The 20,401-nt window shown below is 47.5% G+C and overlaps 2 protein-coding genes across 11 annotated transcripts in view; both read left to right on the top strand.

Moving 5' to 3' along the window:
- Positions 1–20,401, top strand: part of LOC127046389 (leucine zipper putative tumor suppressor 3-like) — a 370,036-nt gene that overhangs the window by 121,750 nt on the left and 227,885 nt on the right. For 6 of the 10 annotated variants that reach the window (XM_050943374.1, XM_050943368.1, XM_050943370.1 and 3 more), the window contains 4 exons: positions 66–170; positions 3,254–3,739; positions 5,307–6,137; positions 7,735–19,709. In XM_050943374.1, coding sequence (XP_050799331.1) covers positions 3,293–3,739; positions 5,307–6,137; positions 7,735–8,445 — 1,989 coding nt within the window. In that variant the 5' untranslated portion in view covers positions 66–170; positions 3,254–3,292 and the 3' untranslated portion in view covers positions 8,446–19,709. Of the gene's footprint in view, positions 1–65; positions 171–3,253; positions 3,740–5,306; positions 6,138–7,734; positions 19,710–20,401 lie in introns of those variants that run through there. The other 4 variants (XM_050943373.1, XM_050943375.1, XM_050943376.1 and 1 more) reach the window with 2 other exon arrangements.
- Positions 3,293–8,445, top strand: LZTS3 (leucine zipper tumor suppressor family member 3). Its single transcript, XM_050945524.1, has 3 exons — positions 3,293–3,739; positions 5,307–6,137; positions 7,735–8,445. The coding sequence occupies exons 1-3, from the start codon at positions 3,293–3,295 to the stop codon at positions 8,443–8,445; spliced, it is 1,989 nt and encodes a 662-aa protein (XP_050801481.1).

The raw sequence follows: 20,401 nt of genomic DNA, 5'->3' as shown, positions 1-20,401 counted from the left end.
AATAAAAGAAAAGTGAAAAATCATGGACCTTATTGTAACCTTTTATTTTTCCATTCCATTTTTAGTGCAAATAACCAGACCCGTGAGTGTGCTGTGATAAGAGGGGACACTTGGGAGCGTAAGAGTTGCTGTATCGCAGCCGACCTTTAGACCTAAGCTGGCTCGCCAAAGTAAATAAAACTGCTTGTCCTATTTTGCTTGGGGGAGGGCTAACATAATGATACCCTGGGAGAATGGAAGCTCCCGCTGAGCCCCCCAGCATGGTCTGACCCTTTGTGTCACCAAGCTGCTGTTAACAGATCAAACTCGCATGTCACTTTCCGTTGAGGATCTCCGGGATGGTTCGGCTTCATTATCTCCACTGTAGGGGCTGGGAGCCTCTCCAGGATGCCTTGAGGTTTGATTGCTGCACTCCCTACAGCCAGTCCACATCCACCCACGATCAACACAAGGTTTTAGCCTGAGAAACCTAGAATTGAAGACTCCTGCAACAAAAGACCGGCCTTGCCTCTCTCTCTCTCTCTCTCAGGTGTTGCACGGTTTAATTGCAGGCCGGGCCAGATTCTCAGCTGGCATAAATCAGCACAACTCTATTGAAGTCAGGTGCGGCTGATTTGCATTAGCTGAGGATCTAACCCAATATTTGTAAAGTGCTTTTGAGATCCTTGGATGAAAGATACTATGGAAGTGCCAAGTATAATTAAGCTCTTCAGGACTGAGACCTTGTCGTCTTACTGTCTGCAAGGCACCCAATACTTCTCTCGTGGGACAGATCCTGAAGTGCTTGCTTGGTGCATAGTCAAGCAAAACTTGAGGTGGGTAGGAATTTACCAGAGTGAAGAAACGAGGCAGGCCCTTGGGATTTGACCCAGTTTCTATTTTGGTTAGTGTCTCCCTCTTATTTCTACTACCTCCATTTCCCGTCATTTTGATTGGAATAAGCATCTGCTCTTGTTAGCCAATGACCAGTCAGGTGCATATCATAGCTTGCAAAACTCTTGGCAGTGCTTTTGACAAGCACCGCCATGTTCAGACCGAAATTCAGGGGCCTGATTCTGCCCACTCCATGCCTTGCCCACTCCATGTCGCCGTTTACACCTGCGGAAGTGGAACACGACTTCCCAGATGCACAGAATGAAGAATTCAGGCTTGGTAGCACATTACACCCCTTTCGTACAACCATGAATGACTACAGTGACTGTAACATAGTGGAGAATTGGTGGTTTTTCAGTGGAAATGGGATCAGTGTCTAGGTCTGAATAACAGCATATACTTCTAGAAGGTCTGGCCCAGTAGTTGTAGAAGACAATGAGATTCTTTCCATTGGCTTTGATGGGATCAGGCCAAGATTTATTGTCACATGGCTCTCTCTTCCTTGTGATTTTTCTTCTTTCCTTGCATTCAGAATATTGGCCTTCTCTTCTAATAAACAACTGTCCTTAGCTAGTATTGGATCAAATTCTCCAATAATAACCAGCAGGATGATCAAAATAAAGAAATTTCATTTTTTTTAATTGAAATAATTTCATCCTGATGAGTTGCTGGATTAAATTAAACAGGACTGAATTAACTAGTGATTGAAATGAATAGAAAACCGTGTCTTCAGTACCCAGTTGAGTCTGGGTTGTGATGTCCTGGAGGTGCACATCTAGATGTCTGACCAGGACCATAACCAGAGATTGAGGCTAAAAAGTACATCTCAGTCTTTACACTGGCCCTACGCCCACCCCGACCCCCTGCACACACACACCTGGTGCATGCTGGGGCAAAGCTTTGGGATCATAGTTACCATAGTTTGGGTGCTCGTGTAGTGCAGACATGATCAATAAAGGTCATAAGCTAAAGTTTCAAATGACTAGTGATTTTGGGTACCCAACTTGAGACACTTTTACAGAGGGCCTGATTTCCATACAGTGCTGACCAACTGCCCTCTGAAAACCCCAGCCCATTTAATGTCCCTCAGGTTGAGGATCCAAAAAATGAGGGATCCAAAACCACAAGTTGTTTTTGAAAACACAGGCCATAGTTTATCACTCCAGAGCTCAAAGCCTTGATTTAAAGAACTCCACTGTGACCTGGGATGTAGCCGTGAGGTCACCTCTTTGGCCAGTCACTTAGTATGAAGATGTTCTAAGTGAGGTGCCTGCCTTGGAGAGAGGATGGAGATGGACCCGTAGGGCTGGAGGTTCAGGACTGGTGCATCCACACCTAAAACACTCTGGCTACGTTTAATGCTGATAAATACGAGGGAATTCAGAGAAAAGCCACACAAATGTTTACCAGCTTGGAGAAACCGACATAGGAGGAAAGAGAAAAAGAATTAAATATCAATAGCTTGGCTTCGGCAATATCGAGGAGAAACAAGATAAGCATCTGCAAATGTATGAAGGGTAAACAGCCAAAGGGGACAGGGCTTGTTTAGGGTGATCAAAGGGAGGATGTTTAGGGATAAAGAGAGTGAAAATTTGTACAGGAAAATTTTAGTATGACTGTCATGGGGGAAAAGCTTTTTATTCCTCTGCCTTCTACAGCTCACATTTAGTCTCTCCGGGTTGGTGGTGGAAGTGCCATCACTTAGGACATTTCAAACCATACTGGAGAATTTACTGGAGGGAACAATTCCACCCAGGCCCCATGATGGACCAGGTGGGACCTCCATGGAGGAATATTCCATCTCCAGTGACAGTATGAGGTTATCTTGACCTGAGAGGTATTGCAGCAGTGATCAGTAGCTGTGTCACCTTAAACCTATCGACCCCCAGTAGAGTGGTGTTGGGCAGCACTGCAACACCTGCCTGCTACAGCACATTTCCTGCTCCTCCAGCTCCGGTGAACACAGCCCTAAGATCCCCAGATGGAGAGAAACCAGAGCAATTCTGCTGCATGGGGCTAGACAGGGTTTGGGGAATCTATGCAGCAGCGCTTCCTGCATGCTCTTGCCCACAGAGGCACACAGCACTGGGCAGGGGCAGATTAGGGGAGGAGCAGAGTCAGTGGATCTACTGCTAGAAGAATCCACCAGCCATTGTCTCCCACAGGAGAAGCAGGGCCTCAGCCGTCATGGGAGTTAACACGGTCACAGGAGCAGAGCAGTAGCTGTCCCGGTCCGCAGGCTAGGAAGGGAGTATTCCTGCCCCAGCACACACAGCCCATGTGCTCAGGGACTCATTTGCTCCTCTGTGTTCAGTGCTGAGCGAAAGGGAGATAGTAAATAAAGGCAATCCAGTAACACTCTTCTTTTCCTCTCTTTCAGTGCCACTGACTCGTGACTCAACTTCACCTCTGAGTTGCCATGGCCAAGTTAGAGACCCTGTCTGTTCTTAGTGACCCAAGATACCAGAACCAGGACACTTTCCACTCGTTTGCCTCCAGGCCCTCTGAATCTGCCTCCCAAAACACTATGGGAAGCGTAGGCAGCGGAGTCGCCAATGAGCAAGAGTTTGCGATGAAGAGCGTGGGAACTAGGACTCAGAGCAGCAGCAGGCAGGCTGATGGCTCGCGGAATGGCTATTCCACGCGGGAGATCTCTAACCGTTACTCTGGGGAGGAGAAAACCTACAAGTCAGAGATCTCCAACTCCCTCTACATCAATGGGGACCTGCGCAAGAGTGAGAAGATGAAGACAGACATTTGTGGGAACGTTGCCGCCAACAACGAGAAAAACCTGCCACCTCCTCCCCAGTACAGAGAACCCAGTAACCCACCAAAGATATTGCCAGTCTCTGGCAAATTGGACCAGGTAAGAGTCCGTTATACCTTGGTGCCCTGTGTTGCTTGCAAGGCGTAAGTCCAGTGATGCAAATCCAGACAGCGAAGCAGAGAGAACAGGATAGGTCTTGGTCTGTAATTCTCAGTGGTCTCAGGAGTCTGAGCAGAGTAAAACTCTACCTTCTGGGAACTCGTGAGATTGGTAATGAGTCTTTCACTGCTAGGCTACCCAAGTCATGGTTAGGTCCAGATTTTTAAAGTATTTAGGCGTTCTTAGCATTGCAATGCCTCTGTGAGTTAGGAGCTGAATATCATTTTCAAAAGGGATTTAGGCACTAAGGAGCTCGTGCAGGTGTCACATAGATACTCCTCCATGTAAAGAGAGTTGGCTAGTGGCAACAGGAAAGCTAGACTCTTATGAGTCAGGCCTGGCTTTGCAACCCTGGACAAGTCCCTTCACCTTGCTGTGCTGAACTGATATTTGAAGTATTTTGAGATCCTCCAGTGAAAGGCTTTTTGTGGGTCTGTAGACGTGCTCTTTCGTGGCTCGTGGTTCAGATTAGCTGGAGACCACTCTTTATCACACCAGTGCCCATTTATTTCCCTGTCTTTTCCCACCACCACCTATGTACGGCTCTATACAGTTCAGCATCAATCGGGTAGCCCCTTGGGGAACAGCTTGCTCTTCTGGCTAGCTGGGAGCAACAGACCCTCACTCCTCCCCTTCTACTTCCTTCCTGCTAGCTTTATAGGCCTTCCCCCATCAAGCTCACCGATGACTCTCTTTTAGCACTTTAATCAGCCACACCCTGTCAGCTCCAATCACTTCCTCTTACTGGGAGCTGAGCTAGCAGGCTCTGAGCTAACAGGGGCTGGGTCAGTGCCTTTTGGACCAGCACCGTGTTCCAGGGTCCAGTCCAAAGCTTACTGAAGTCAGTTGAAAGACTTCCATTAATTTCACTGAGCTTTGGATTGGACTTTGTCAGAGCAAATAATTGCCATCACTAACATTTTTTCCATACTAGTCCAAGGGCTTACTTTGGTTTTCAGTAAAAGGGGATATATTCCTTTTAAATGCACACCCTTATTGACTAAAGAAAAGTCTTTCAAAACATAGTCTGACACAACAAATAGCACCCTGGAACTTGAAGATAATGCTCAACAAGGAGCAATTTCTATCTAGACTGTCAAACAACTCCGAACCATGGGCAGATAACACCTTTTTCTCTTACAGAGAAAAAAAATGGTGATCACCTGAATAGAGTGTAAAAGGATGATGATAGGATCTTGAAACAAATCCTGATTCAGTTCAATGAGAGAGGGAGAGGAGTGCTTTGAGCACAGCGTTGGCAGTAGTTACTCAGGATGTCTGTCAAATACGAAATCCAAAAATCTGCTGTGTCTTTTAAAGTTGAGCAGTAGAAAACCATGGGACCTGATTCTAAGCTGGGGTAAGTCAGTATTGCTCCACTGACTCTAACAAAGCCTGTAGAGTTACACTGATTTACCCCAGCTCTGGATCAGTCCCGTTGTCTTTTGTGTATTGTTACAAAGCCTCCTGGCTATGTTTGATGTGTGATTCTTTTTTTCTTTTGCAGAGCAATGAGCCCTTAGTTAGACCTTCAGCCTTTAAACCAGTAGTTCCTAAAAACTTCCATTCCATGCAGAATCTCTGCCTGCCACAGAACAATGGAATAACAGAGAACAGAAAGAGCTTGAATCACACCAACAGCAATAGCCCGTCTGCAGGCAAAAGCGGACTGGAGAAGACCAGCCTTAATAGGAGTACAAACCAAGTGGGAGGTCTTTCCGATTCTGGCCGTAACTCTTTGACGAGCTTGCCCACTTACGGGACGGTCTACAGTCAGCACGTTGGCCCAATGAGTGCTTCAACTAGTCACATAAACCGCATTGGCACAACCTATGTAGATAAGAACATAGTGGGATACAATGGAATATCTACCTCAGACAGTGGACGGTCTTCAAGCAAGAGTACTTCTTCTTTCAATAGGCTCAACCATCTGAATGAAACAATGCCTTTCCATTCCCCCTCGACAGATGATGTTATCCAGGACCTGGAGGACAGGCTGTGGGAGAAGGAGCAGGAGGTCCTGCAGATGAGAAGAAACCTGGACAAAAGTGAGGCTGCCATCTTCCAAGTGTTTGAGGAGAAGCAAAAGATCTGGGAACGTGAAATGGAGGACCTCAGGCAAAATTATGCAAATAAACTACAGCAGGTCTCCAAGAAGGCCCAGAGGGCTCAACAGGCCTTGCAGCTCCAGATCTTCAAGCTCCAGCAAGAGAAAAAAAAGCTCCAGGATGATGTGGGGCAACTTCTCCAGCAGCGAGAAGAGCTAGAGAAAAAAATTGTGGCTTTCAAGAAAGAACAGGCTGAGTTTCTTCCCAAGATTGAAGAAACCAAGTGGGAGGTAAGGGCCCAGGCAAATCTCAGCATTATACTAGTTACACCAGTGTCTGGGGAGTGAAAGCATCAGTCCGTGCTAACACAGATCCCAATCCAGCAAAGCACTGAAATTCTAATTTCAGGGGGGCTTCTCACATGCCTAAAGCTAAACACATGATCAGGTACTTTGCTGGATCAAGGCCCTAGCAGCAAAACATTTCGTTAATCGAGTACAGCAAAGAGACCAAACTCAGATAAAATCCTCCATGTAGAATGGACTGAAGGATAGCTTGCCCAAGCAGTCTGGGTGTGAATAAATAAATGCTAAACACCAAAGATTAGTAGACATGTTGGTTTGTGGCCACAGCAGAACAGTGGGACCCTAGGCTACTGGGTTCTCTTCCCAGCCTCCCTACTCTTAAGCCATAGAACCTCTCTTTTGCCTTATTTTCCCCAGTGGGATGATAGTCCCATAGAGATGTTATGAGCTGGGTTCATGAAGCGTTTTGGGGTCCTCTGATTTTAGAAGTGCATGAACTGGTAGAAAGAGAAAAGGGGGTTCCCATTGTGCTCATTTGCCTTTTATTTCTGTCAACATCTTTTACCTTATTCCCACTGGCGGCAGAGACATTGTGAGAATGGCACAACCACCATCAATAACTGGTGCCAGTTGTTATTATCCTTGTTGCATCCGGATTTGGAGGCTTCTTCTGATCTGTTCTATGGCATGTGGTAATACAGCCGAGGCTTTGTCCACACACCCAGTTGCTCTGGATTAACTAAAGCTGTGACCTCTTTTTAAACGGATTTTAGTTAAACCTGTGCAACTTTGTACGTGCACTCTCTTTAGTTGGGTTAAATCTGGTTTATATTGGTTCAGCTGGTAGGTGTCAGCTAAACTGATGTATGTCTGGTTTAAACTGATGTGTGTCCACATAGGGGTTTGCACCACTTTAAGTAAATCCGTTTTTAAACCGATTTAAACTAAACTGGTGGAACTTCTGTGTTTAAACAAACCCTTGAATTCACAGTTCAAATGCTTTGTTTTTTAATTTATGAGAGAGAGAGAGTTGGCAGTGATGCCTATAGTTAAGGCTTCCTAACACTTTCCATTATCAGACCCAGTTTTCAGTTGCTGACACTTTTACCAAACTTAAACATTTCAGGCTGAAATTTTCCATTCCTGGTCTCTGCTTCAGGCTGACTATTTTTAGAAGTAAGTTTCAGCAAACATGAGTCAGCCATTTCCAAGAACAAAGTTAGCCAAAAGGAAGTAGTTTTGCCAATGTTAACATGTCCACCCTAATCAGGGTTGCCAACCCTCCAGGATTGTCCTGGAGCCTCCAGGAATTAAAGTTTAATCTTTGATTAAATATTATGTCATGTGATGAAACCTCCAGGAATACGTCCAACCAAAATTAGCAACACTAGCCCTAATGTTTGGGTTTTTTGAAGGTTTATAGTGGGAACAAAAATATTTAGAAGGGGGATAATTCTGGGGTCAAGGAGTCCCCCCCTGCTTACCCCACGAAAAGCCTCTGATTCAGCCAAGTTATAAGCCACTGAAAATTGCCATTTGCACATGTTGCGCTCTTGTGAATAGCTCTCACTTGCTTTTCCAGGTGTGCCAGAAAGCTGGTGAGATCTCACTCCTCAAGCAACAACTGAAGGATTCGCAAGCTGATGTCTCTCAGAAACTGAATGAGATAGTGGGGCTGCGGACTCAGCTCAAAGAAGGTAAGAACTTCCTGAGAGAGAAGGAAGAGCAGATCACCACCCTGAAAGACTCCTGCAGCTCCAAGACTGTCAGCCTGGAGATCTGCGAGAATGAGCTGCAGAGAAAGATGAATGAGGTGCAGATGCTAAGGGAAAAACTCAACCACTGTGAGCTGGAGGTCTCTGGCCTGAAGCAGACACTGGCCAGCATGGGGCACCATGGCCATTTCAATTCAGAGCTCACCGAGAAACTAAGGGACCCGTTGGCATGTGAGAGCGATGAGGCTAAGATGAAGCGCCAAAATGAGGACAATGTCATTGCCCTGAAGAAGGAGGTTGAGCAGCTCCAGACAGAGCTGAAGCTGGAGCGCCAGCAGCGGGAGCAGCAGGTGATGGACTTTGAGGAGGAGCAGCGCACGTGGCAGGAGGAGAAGGAGAAAGTGATCAAATACCAGAAGCAGCTACAGCTGAACTACGTGGAGATGTACCAGAAGAACCAGCTCCTGGAACAAAAGGTGAATGAGATGACCACCAAGGCCACCAGCCCGCCTTACACCGAGGAGAAAAAACCATGGACTCCATCCAGGCTGGAGCGAATAGAGTCCACGGAGATCTAACAAAGGACCAAGTCAATAAAAGTAATTTTTATTACTGTGCATGTACTACCTACTCCAGCCAGTGATCTTCCTAAGAATAATGTGCTATTTTACCAGAAGTGTGAATGCACCGAACCCCCCACCCCTTACTTTCTTCCTCAGTGCTCTGTAAGTAAACTAACTGTGGATGTACATTGTTATACTATTGATGATGCTACATCAGTTTCTCCTAGTACAGCAAGGAAGGGCCCAGTGGCCCTTTAGGAATCTGCCGTGACTGTTAGTTCTCTATATGCTGCCATCTCTTCCACCATCATCAATTCCCCTGCCCTCTGCGTTGGTTTTTTTCCCCCCCATCAGTTCATGCAGCAAAACAGTGCAAAGTGACAGGGTTTTTCAGGGCATTTTAGCCACATTGGCTAATAGAGCAAAGCTCTTGGGATCCGAAGAACTGTGCAGTTCAGCACGTCACGGTATCGATGATACTTGTCTGACAGCCTAATCCAATGAAGTCAGTAGGAGGTTTGCCATTGACTTCAGTGAAACAAGGCTTTGACCCTATTCAAATAAGTCTCTATAGCAAATGCATTGCTAACAATTACCAAGGTCCATGATGTCACTAGGGGTTAGAATTAGCCAGTTGAGGTGCAATGAGCCAACACCAACCGCTGTCCGAAATGAACTGAGAGTTGCATTTGAGGTTCCAAAAACATGCTGTGCTTTCACTTTGCTATTTACATTCACGTCCCCTCCCACTTCTTGGCAATGATCAGGACTAGAAGCAGAAATGGCAGCAAACCCCAAAATAAGGAATCCCCAGTAATACAGGCAGCAATTCCCATTCCTCAGGAGAGATCCCAGAGGACAGAACTTTGACTAATCTTCAGAGAAGTATTCAGACTCCTTCCACATTTATCCAAACCAGAAATGAATCTGTGTGGGACGCCAGGTGGCAACACTATCCCATTCCCAAAAGAAAGGTGCCAGGGTTGACTTTCCTCTTGCCGTTGTTCCCTGTAGAACTGGTTACAGATGGGCCTCAGGAAACCACCGCTGTGCTAATGAACAAGCATCAGCACCATGGATAGATGTGGCAGGAGTTAAGACCCTAGCATAGGAAGTAACTTAGACCCCAGTTCAACTGAGGACCCAAGCACTAGAATGGGTTACCTAGGGAGGTGGTGGAATCTCCTTCCTTAGAGGTTTTTAAGGTTAGGCTTGGCAAAGCCCTGGCTGGGATGATTTAGTTGGGGTTGGTCCTGCTTTGAGCAAGGGGTTGGACTAAATGACTCCTGAGGTCTCTTCCAACCCTGATATTCTCAGCATGTGCCTAAGATCCATGCTGAGTGGGGGACGTAGGAAAATCCTAGGGGCCCAGGTCTGCCTGCAGATGCGAGTGTACAATTGCCAAGTCTCACACCTGGACCCAAGGGCAGCATTCAGCCATAAATGGGCCTGATTCTGTCTCCTCCTAAAGATGTGTCACACGCTTCCGGAAGTGTAAAGGGGTCTTCAGGTGGGACTCAGTTGAAGCAGTGGTGTGCGGGAGGCTCCGTGTAACTCAGGAGGAAGCCCAGTGTCCTTTCTGGAAGGAGAGCTAGAAGGAACAAAGATGCACAGGGTGTCGAATGAGCAGTGACACACACCCCTACACAGTGATTTCAATGAGAGTTCAGGCCCAAGTGTGTATTGGGCGAGAGCGGCAGGACAAGACAGGCTCAGCACTGTGGAAAAAGCAGCCGAGAAGACGACATGGAAGCTGCTCATTTTCCATATGTCCCCTCAGCTGAGCTCGCACTACGAGCTGGTGGCTCACAATTCCTCGGGGGGGGTTGAACTTTGGTTGGGATTTACACCACCTTGGGGAAAGCCCAGCATTCAGCAAGCAGGGCTCACGGGAGAAAGGGGAAACTGACCAGTTCTCAGGGAGTTTCAGTCTGTTGTTTTCCAGCTGACTTTGCCCTTTGAGCAGGCATCAGCAGTGACCAGCACGGGCTACGGGAGGTGCTGGCAGATGACAATGGTCGCTGTTGCTGTACAAATGAAAGTTTCTCGCAGGATGACCCTTCGCAGCCTGTGCTGGGAAACAGCAATTGATCGTGAGGGCGCCTCAGTTTGCCCCCTGCTGCTCTTGTGCTAGGGGAGGCAAAGAAAATGTATTGCATCAGTCCGGCAAAAACTAAAGCAAATACCTGTGAAACTGGCTGTCTCAGAGATGAGCCCAAGCCAGCTGCCTCGCAAACGGTGTTTGATTGATGGCCAAATGGCACTGTCCTGGTCTTGGGGTGGGCTATGTTGGACAAGGAATAGGCCTGGTGCTTGGAGACAGGGTGGCCATACTGAATATACAGGGTGGGCCTGATGCAAAGCCCAGTGGAAAGAGTCTCATTGACTTAACGGGCTTTGGATGAGGCCCTGAATCAGTTGCAGCTCTGTTGAAGTCAATGGAATGACTCCAGCATAACATCCTTGTGAGACAGGAGTCAGGCTCTGACTGTTGGCCTGTATCCCAGTTATGGGAGCAGAAGCACTTATAGTAGGAGGGAGATCGACGTCAGTGGGAGCAAGATCAGTGGCAAAGCTCCCAGTCATATGAAGAGGAGCAACCTTAGCCACCGTCATCTCTGTCTGTAGAGCCAGGATGGCGCGGGACGGGAGCATTGCTTCCCAGCCACTGTCCGTCAGCAAAGGCTTCAGCTGGGCGCGCTATTGCATTCCAGTCTTAACAATGGACGAGACCTAGCATTAGCGTTCCAAGCTTGATTTCTCGCTTTGCTGCCCATTTGTAATGGTGCAATTGTGTCCCTGCTCAGCTCTCCAGGTGCCAGTCGTTAATCCGCCCCCAGCCAGGCAGCAGAGTTGGCAATAACAGGTGCTGCTTGAGGGCGCAAGGGCTGAGGCTGTGTGCACAGAGCAGCATGCAGACACCAGAGGGTAGGACTCGGCTAGGACATTGGCATGGCAGCGCCTGCCATTTGTGCTGCTGTTAGACCTGGCGCCGTTTCCAGGCCAGGGCGTTGTATTCCCTCCCCGGTGCCTTCAGTTACAGTCAGTGCAATTCCACAGGCAAATGTTCTGTGCACTCGGGGGGGGGGGGGGGGGAGGATGTCTAATTTGCATGCCTAGTTGTTGGAGCCATACCTGGGCCACCTGGGTCTGCAAATGCCTAGTTTGTGTGCGAAGGCTGACTTATGTGTGTTAGAATTAGGCCCTGTTTCTGTCATTTTAAATTAGTTGGGCCTGTTCCTCCGCTGAAGTAAAGCAGAGTAACTCCCTTGACTTGAATGGAGCTGGCCACCCGGCTACTCTGCGAGGGCTGGATCCTGCGAAGGGCCGAGCACCCTGAATCCCCGTCAGTCAGTGTGAGGGGCTGAGTGCACTAAACCCTCAGAGTTAAGGGATGGGGGGAGGCCTGTGTGACCTGGGGCAAACCCTCTTGCTAGGCCTCAGTTTCCACATAAATTAAACCAGGATAACCATCCTTCCCTACCTCACAGGGATGAATTTATTCCTGTTCGCAAAGGGCTCTGAGCTCCTTGGGTGGAAGGGAAAAGTGCTGAGCAGCTACAAATATTTTTAATAGATTTCAGACCAATTTTATGTGTAATTTTTCAGGCCATCATTTAACAAGAAGATGTTTCAGGGAACAGTATCTGCACTTCCAATGGGATGAGCCCCAGATCCTATTAGATCTCCTCCATTACTGTGGGTGAAATTCTGGTTCAAATGAAGTTGATGGCAAAACCCTCACTGAATTCAGTGTGGCCAGGATTTCCCCCTGTCATTTTAAAGGGCCCCAATCAGCCTTTGAGAACGTTCACACCCCTGATGTTCACCTGTGGTAGCATCAGCTTGCAGGTCCCATTGATGCCATCCAGAGAACCCTTCTACCCGCTCAATGCATGCCTGAGATTCCTACTGGTGCCCAACAAGAACAGAACTAGATGAACCTCCTGAGGTCTCTTCCAACCCTGATATTCTATGATTCAGCAGAGCTAATCACTGGCCAGCAAGCTGGGTCCTTACAATGGTGACATGCAGAAGTACCTCCACGGACTGGATTTGCCAGGAAACTGGGTTTTTTAAATAAAAAGATCGGAACAGACCGATTTGCAGATTTACATGTTCTGCAGGCTTGAAACATTCCCTAAATAACGAGTGATCTAATCAGATCAATAGTAGGCCTCCTGAAAGCTCCAGACTATGTCTCCACAGCAAAGAAAATCCCGCTGCTGGCCTGTGCCAGCCGACTCCAGCTCGGGGGGGTTCAGGCTGGGGGGCTGTTTCATTGCTATGTAGCATTCTGGGCTTGGGCTGGAGCCCGGACTCTAGGACCCTGCGAGGGTCCCAGAAGTCTACATAGCAATGAAACAGCCGAGTCCCATGAGCCAGGGTTGGCTGGCACAGCCACAGGTGTCTAGTTGCTGTGTAGATGTATCCTGGGTGTGTCCCAGAGTAGGGAGGCCAACAATCCATGAATTAAAAAGCTCCTAAGTACATATTTATCCAATGCACTGTAGCATCCCAGATCTTGGCAGTAAAGAGGGGGATGGTATGTTTTAAGACCTCCCTTAATGTCCATTGTACGCCATTGAGGTGGGTGTGTGAGACGATTCTGGGCCAGAACCTCAGCTACTGGAGTGGGAGCTAGACCAGCTAAGGATCTGGCAATGTTCAAGTGACATTGCAAAGAGAAATCAAAGGAATAGCTGAACCTTCCACACTCCACGGCCCCTTCCTTAACTGGCTGTTTTCTATGCAAATTAGCCAGGCACTTTAACAAGCCAGACTCGGCAAAGTCACCATTTCTGCAGGGCGATTTTGGTGCAAATTGCTCTTTGTGTATGATGCCCACCAGTGTGTTGCCATTCCAGGAGGGTAGCTGAGAGCCCCCTTTTTGAGGTTAATTACCCTGTAAATCCTGTAGGCGGATGTTTTGCCAAAATGCCGGCAAGTGCACAATTCCATTCCCTTCCTTTCCCTGAGTCCCCACCAGAACTGTTGGGTGATAAACGGACTCATTCTGCTGGATGCACTGCCGATTTTAGGAACCACAGAGCCACTTAAGGACAGGGGAGGGTGTTGTGCAGAGAGTTTCCACCTTACAGGCAGAAGGTGCCTGTTCCCATCCCTCTGGTCGTGTGTCATTACCGTTCTTCCTGCAGCTATGTCACCTTGGATTGGTATCTAGTCAGATCTTTTGAACTATGCAGCTGTGCGTCTGCCGTTCCTTCGGTGGGAGAGCCACACCGAATACCCAAGGTGTGCTTGGAAGTTAGGCTGGTGATTCAGCAAAGAGCGTTCTTCCCTCCCAGGTCAGCACTGAGCTAATGCCCCAGCGAGCTGCCAGAGGTGCCTCTTGCGGGTGAGTTGCCAAGCAGAAGGTTCTGATCCTTAATGACTCCATTGAAGTCAGTAGGGCAGATCTTTGGCTGGTGAGCATCAGCTTAACTTCATTGCCACAGAGCCCCAGACTTATGTTAGCTGAAGATTTGGCTCAAATGAGGAACACTCGTATAAGGGAAGGAAGAATCGGATCCTTTATTTCTTTGTGTGTTTGGTTTTCTTCCATAATTTTGCTTCTGTTGCTTTAAGACGTCACACCTGGGTTGCTTTGGCTCATCTCCAGAGCAGCAGGTGTGTAATGGCTTCACAGCTGTACGGGAAAGGATTAGAGATTAAAACTGTGCACCTAGCAATGCCCAGTACTGCTTAGTTTCCACCAATCAACTGACTGGCGATCAACCACATCGCTGCAAACAGACAAGCAAACAATAGCGTTGCTAGCGTAAAACTGTAGGAAAATCACTGACGGTTTTCTGTGTGTGAAGTGCTTATTAACTGAAATAGGAACTGAATCATATATTATATGCTGCTAAGTGATACAGAGACAAGTGTACTTTTATGTAAATAACGGTCTAGTTCTGTATATATGATTATTAAACAAAACACAAAAAAAAAAACCGCTGTGACTTCTATGTGGGTGACTGGGATTGGCAGTAAGAGCAGAAGTCATTTTCAAGAGTGAAGTTCTGGACTACAGCCCTGATCCTACAAGGTGCTCAGCATCCTCAAATCCCCACTGACTCCAGTAGGAATGGGGGGTGTTCTCCATCTTCCTGGATTGGGCCCTTGCTGTCCTGTTTATCTATTTGTTCCTTCTGCCCATTGATAGTCCTGTAGGGAACCTGAGATATTGATGTCCTGTTGTTGCTTTGGTGCAAGCCTTCCACAAAGCCCACCTAGGCAAGGCCATGAAGCTCCCTCCATTCTTCTTCTGAGACTTGGATACTCAGAAGAAATGCCCAATTCGGAACAGCCTCTTAGGAAACCCACTGTTGAACTCTGCCACCAGCCCTATTACCCCATCTACCTGGCTTCAGTGGCCATGAACATGGCTAATTAACCAGTATGTGCCAGGATTTCCTTCTGCTGATGGCACTTTTTAGCTTGTTTGAGATGATGAGCCCTGGGCCATCATGCCCAAAGGCCGAGTTAGGGTGTTTGAATTACAGATTTGGAACTGTTTCCTTTATTATTTCCTTAATTATTATTTCAATAATTCCTGGGGTTATTTAGTCTACAGAAGAGAAGAATGAGGGAGGATTTGATAGCTGCTTTCAACTACCTGAGGGGGGGTTCCAAAGAGGATGGATCTAGACTGTTCTCAGTGACAGCACATGACAGAACAAGGAGTAATGGTCTCAAGTTGGAGGTTTAGGTTGGATATTAAAAAAAACTTTTTCACTAGGAGGTGGTGAAGCACTGTAATGGGTTACCTAGGGAGGTGGCGGAATCTCCATCGTTGGAGGTTTTTAAGGTCAGGCTTGACAAAGCCCTGGCTAGGATGATTTAGTTGGGAATTGGTCCTGCTTTGAGCAGGGAGTTGGACTAGATGACCTCCTGAGGTCCCTTCCAACCCTGATATTCTATGATTTCAAATGGTAGACACTGCTAGGGCATTGGGAGTGGGCTTGCAGAAGAGAATCTGTCCACTGGGAAGGGGCTCAGAGTCTATTAAGGAAATAAACGTTGATCAAAACTTCCTCTACACTGGGGAGAGGGAGCTGAGAGATCTTGGTTCTTTTCCCAGTTCTAGTGTTGACTTGGGAAAGTCTTCATCTCTTTCTGTTTCCCCAGAAACTTCACCTGCAAAAGTACATTGAGATCCTCTTATTTCAGGGGCTGTATGAGTGCAGGGGTATAGAACTAGCCTACACCAAATGAAGGGTGCCATTTAACTCCCATAGACTTCAGTGGGAAGTGGATTGGGAATCTAAACAACTCTGTTTATTGTAGGCTAACAGGTAGCAGCAGCATTGGGTCCTGTGAGTGTCACTTTATCTCTCTCCCTAATGGCTCCTTAATGCCCAGGTTATTAGGGAATAAAAGATTTCAGAGGCAAAACCTGAAGTCAGACCCCTTTATTCATGACCCCTGCTTGGCATGTCTGGATAGACTCAGCCCATCTTAACTCAGGAGTGACAGATGCTCCCATCGCTGAGCCCGAACTCGGGCTTCATAATGGAAAAATTGCAGCATGTAGTGAAATGAGGCTCATGGGTTTTCCCTTCATGTATTCCTCTGCTGACCTAGTTATTTTCATCAGCCCTAGAAAGCACAGTTGAGTGATTAACGACTGGGGCTGGCAGTAAGGAAATCTGGATTCAGTTCCCAGCATGGCTGCTGACTTGCTAAATGAGCTCAGGCAAGTCCTGTCATGTCTCTGTGCCTCAGTTTCCCCAGCTGTAGAATGTGGATAATAATCCTTCCCTGCCTCAGAATGGTGTTCATTCGTTACTGTTTGTAAGATGCTCTGAGATCTCCAGCTGAAAGGGGTTGGAAAAATATAAAGTGCTGCCTGAGAGAGAACTATTTTTGAAAGTGCTATGGGAGAACAAAGAGAACAGCCTTTCCTCCCTTCCCCCTTGTGCCCCTCGCCTCAAAGGAGAGAACTTATTAAATGTCCCTCACAAAGAATAAACTTCCTGGAGGTAGTGACATCTCACTGAGGCGGGGCTCAAGGCTACAACAGGCCAGGGGTTGGCACAAGAGGCATGCTAGTGTGCTCTGTAGTGAACAGGCTAATGTGTGTGAACTACTGCCCACTGCTGGATGGAATTGGAACTGCTCAACTGCATTATAGGACCTATGCTGTTTGCACCCGGTGACGATAGGTCATTAGCTCAAATCAGTGAGAAACCAAGCTGCTGGGGCAAGTTGCGGCAGCCAGGATGTGCAGCGCAGTGCCAACAGTGAAGGCCAGATTCAATACAGTGCAAAGAATTCTCCTGTTTTTACCCCTGTAGCTTAAGACATAAAATCCGCGCGCACATGACCACTCCTGTCCCTCCAGGACATTTTCCCCCAGGGCCCATCTCCAAACACCGTGGAAGTTGCCCCTGCACATTGCCTGGGACTGTGCAAGCACCCCTGAGAGATGTCGCACTAAGGAGCCATTGCTCCATTTCCCCTTCCCTTTGGAACTCCTAGCAACTGGCTTGGCAAGCCAGCCGGAGTCAGCCTCTGGCAGGGTGAGTCTCACTGCCTGCTGGACAGGGGATTGCAGAAAGGCCTGGATCTTCCACTATTAAGGAAATAGTGCCATCTTTTCTTAAGAACCACCTTCTGTTAGTAATCAGCTGCCTTTGGCAACTCCTTTGCCATGAAATTATTAGCAGGATCTGCCCTTGATATCCCCATCTGTGTTTAGGGCATGACCTATGGTAGCTACCGGCCAATTCAGGATTGCCTCTCTGGGAGCTATGCTTGTCACCTGCTTTCCAGCACAGTTATTGATCCCCATGATTTCCCTGTCCAGTGTGCGCAGGTATTTCTGGGAACAACTTGTGCTAGCCAATAACATGCTCCGGACTAGCTCCCAAGTAATCTAGTTCTCATGCTCTGCCTATATTTGCCTAGCATGTGCAATTGTCACATGGCTTGTCACTGCATTAGTTGGGGGCTCAAAACAGTGTTACAGCTGCAGCCAGCTGGCTGCAACCATGCAGAAAAACAGTTCCAAACCTATCAACAAGCCACAGTGCGGACTCAGCCTCAGCAACACCTCATACACGCCGCAGAGCAGCAAGCGAGGGAGGGATCCCTTAGAACTTCATTTGCCAGCTGTTACATATATACACAGCTGTTGCCATGCCCCCTCACAGATCCCACAGATCACTCTTGATCTGACCAGAAGAGGTAAACGATGACAATCATGGTTCCTGCAGTGTGGGAACTATTAGCAAATGCCAGCTTGTTAATAGAGACCTCCCTTAGTGGATCAAACGGAACACAGGGCTCCGGAGCTAACTTAGACACATAGCATTGGGGATATGGCTCAAACTGGTAGGTGAGTCTGTTTGTTTAGATCATAAATCCTTGAATAATATCCAAAGAGGTTATAATAAAATCTGTAGCTTGGCTCAGTGTCAGGCAAGGTGCTTGAAGAGCAAAGATTGTACTTTTCTGGATTTGAATGGTTATTTTCTCAGAAGAAATCAATCTTGGCTTCCCCTTACAAAGATACATTGGCCCAAGCCCTGGTTCCAACTCCAACTGAATAAGTGGAAGTCTTTCCATTGCCCCCCTGGGCTGTGAATCAGGCCCCTAGTATGCATGATCATGTCTCCCTCTAGGGGCTGGCCCCTGCAACTATAACAGCTTTCTACTGCTTGACAGAAGGAGTCTCATAGACTATCAGGGTTGGAAGGGACCTCAGGAGGTCATCTAGTCCAACCCCTTGCTCAAAGCAGGCCCAATCCCCAGACAGATTTTTGCCCAGATTCCCAAGTGGCCCTATCAAGGATTGAACTCACAACTCTGGGTTTAGCAGGCCAATGCTCAAACCACTGAGCTATCCCTTCCCCCTAGTCCTTTAACTTAGGTGGTAGGGTTTGTGTTTATGGCATTGAAGGTACCAGTCTGATCCCCAAACAAAGACTGGGGCAGCTCTGAATTTTGGACTGGGATCCAAACTTGGTCAGAATCCAAGTATGGGCAGGTTGGATCCAGAGTATCATTTTGGGCCCACCTCTTCGGAAGACACTGTATTTATCTAGTCTAGCGGCATGGTCCCTTGGCTCCTTTCGGATGACTGGAGGGACAAAACCACTCGGGCAGATCTACCCCACTGGTGCAAAATGCCACACCCTAGCAGTGTGCTGAGCAAACCAAATGCCTATGCAGTTTCTTACCATGTGATGGCGGAGTCAGGTTCTGAGCTGGAACCTCTGAAGGGCATTTTCATTTGCACTGCCTCTGATCTTCTCTAAGTCTGACATTTGCTCTTCTAAAAGCTGTGAACCGGGGGCACCCAAGCGTGTGGGACCCTGACAGGTGACCTGAAAGGAGTGTGTCCAACCTGCCTTTACATTTACATTGGGTTTTTTTAAATCAAAACTAAATTCCCACAGCTTATTTGCTTGTCTCTGTCTTGTGTCTGTTCCTTTACAGTAACCATGAGCCAGATCCTCAGCTGCTGGCAGCCCACGTAGCTCTGTTGACTTCAGTGGTGAGATGCCAATTTAGACTTGCTGAGGATCTGGCCTAACATGTTTGCTGGTGAACCCAGACATAAAAACCCCGCAGCTGAACAGGTTGGAGTCTGGCCCTGCCAGTGGTAGGGGTTGGGTTAGCCGCAGGTGACTTTGTTGGAATCCGCATAGACCCGCAGGCAGCACTTGGGATGGCCCTACTATAAACATAAGTCCTTACTTTGTGTGTTGTGTTTCTTAAAGTCTCCCTCGCTATCTGCTCTTACTGTGAATTCAAACCAGAAGTTAAACTGTTCCCCTGTGTTCTGCGTTGACTGTTAATGTGTGTCTCTGAATTCCGTCTAGCGAGACTTGGGAAAAACATCCATGAAAACAAATATTTTCAAAAGAATAAGTATTTATTAATTAAAACAGACCTGGCTTCGTGGCTCATGTCCACATTCAGACACTGTTGCATTAACTGTGCCTCTGGTAAATGTGTTTAAAGAAAAGAACTTAAAAAAAAACCTGGACTTTTTGTACAGCAAAGATGTATCCATTTAGAAACCTATTGTTAAACCTCTAGCACATTTCACAATCTACAACTAGTCTATTGTACATCTCCATCGGGTTATAATGTTGTGAAGAGTCGCTGCCTTTTGGATTTTCTACAGTGTACATATATAGATATGTCCATATAGAGATAGGTGTATATATATATGTAAAGATCTATATGTATACGTATCTCTAGCTCTCTCTCTATATCGATATCCGACTGTGAAGAATTTTTATTCCATCAAAATAAAATGGAGAAAGGCCCCTTTTAAGAATCTGCATTTCTGGCTGATCAGTATTTTCGTCGAGGGAAAGGGGCAGTGGGAGCGAATGCGCAGAAGCGCTCAGCGTTCAGACCTCGGCGGCTGTGTCTGGGGTGGGAGAAGGTCACAGAGGTTTTAAAAACAACCCACAAAAGAAAGAAACTCTCACCTCAGCTCGCAGTGAGCTTGGGGCAGTCTGGGTTTTGCTGGCTTTCATTCAATGAATGGATTTGCACAGTAATAGAAGGGGGCCTTCATGCACTGGGTGGGAGAGTATATTAACAATCATTTGGTTACTGGATAGTCCTTAAGGGATTTTCAAAGCACAACTGGGTGTTAGGCAGCCAATTCCCATTGAAAGCCGAGCCCCTAACTCCCATTTGTGTCCATGCATCCAGCTATCCCGTCCTTCCCTGTGTGACAGATAGGGACACTGTGGCAAGGAGAAGGCTTATCCAGGTCAGGTAGAGCTAATCCTAATCAGCCCTAGCTCCACCTTCTGCCCCAGCTGGCAGGTCTGATGTGCGCCCTCATCCTTGTTTCTGAGGCTGACCACCCGGCCGGGAGGGAAGGGACCACCCGGCCGGGAGGGAAGCAGCAAGCTAAGGCTGCTGGACGCTGGTGATGTCTCAGCAGGGTGTTCAAGGCAAGAAAGGGGACAGGTAGTGAGGGGCCAAAGTCACT

This window comes from Gopherus flavomarginatus, chromosome 3 (assembly GCF_025201925.1).
Source record: "Gopherus flavomarginatus isolate rGopFla2 chromosome 3, rGopFla2.mat.asm, whole genome shotgun sequence".
Classification (NCBI taxonomy): domain Eukaryota; kingdom Metazoa; phylum Chordata; order Testudines; family Testudinidae; genus Gopherus; species Gopherus flavomarginatus.
The sequence above is the reverse complement of the archived record's forward strand: the minus strand, read 5'-3'. Positions and strand labels throughout refer to the sequence as shown.

Bases quoted from the DNA above. Each gene is read 5' to 3' on its own strand.
- LZTS3 (XM_050945524.1), top strand. From the start codon at position 3,293: ATGGCCAAGTTAGAGACCCTGTCTGTTCTTAGTGACCCAAGATACCAG. The intron at 3,740-5,306 runs GTAAGAGTCCGT...TTTCTTTTGCAG, and splicing joins TCTCTGGCAAATTGGACCAG to AGCAATGAGCCCTTAGTTAG. The intron at 6,138-7,734 runs GTAAGGGCCCAG...TTGCTTTTCCAG, and splicing joins TTGAAGAAACCAAGTGGGAG to GTGTGCCAGAAAGCTGGTGA.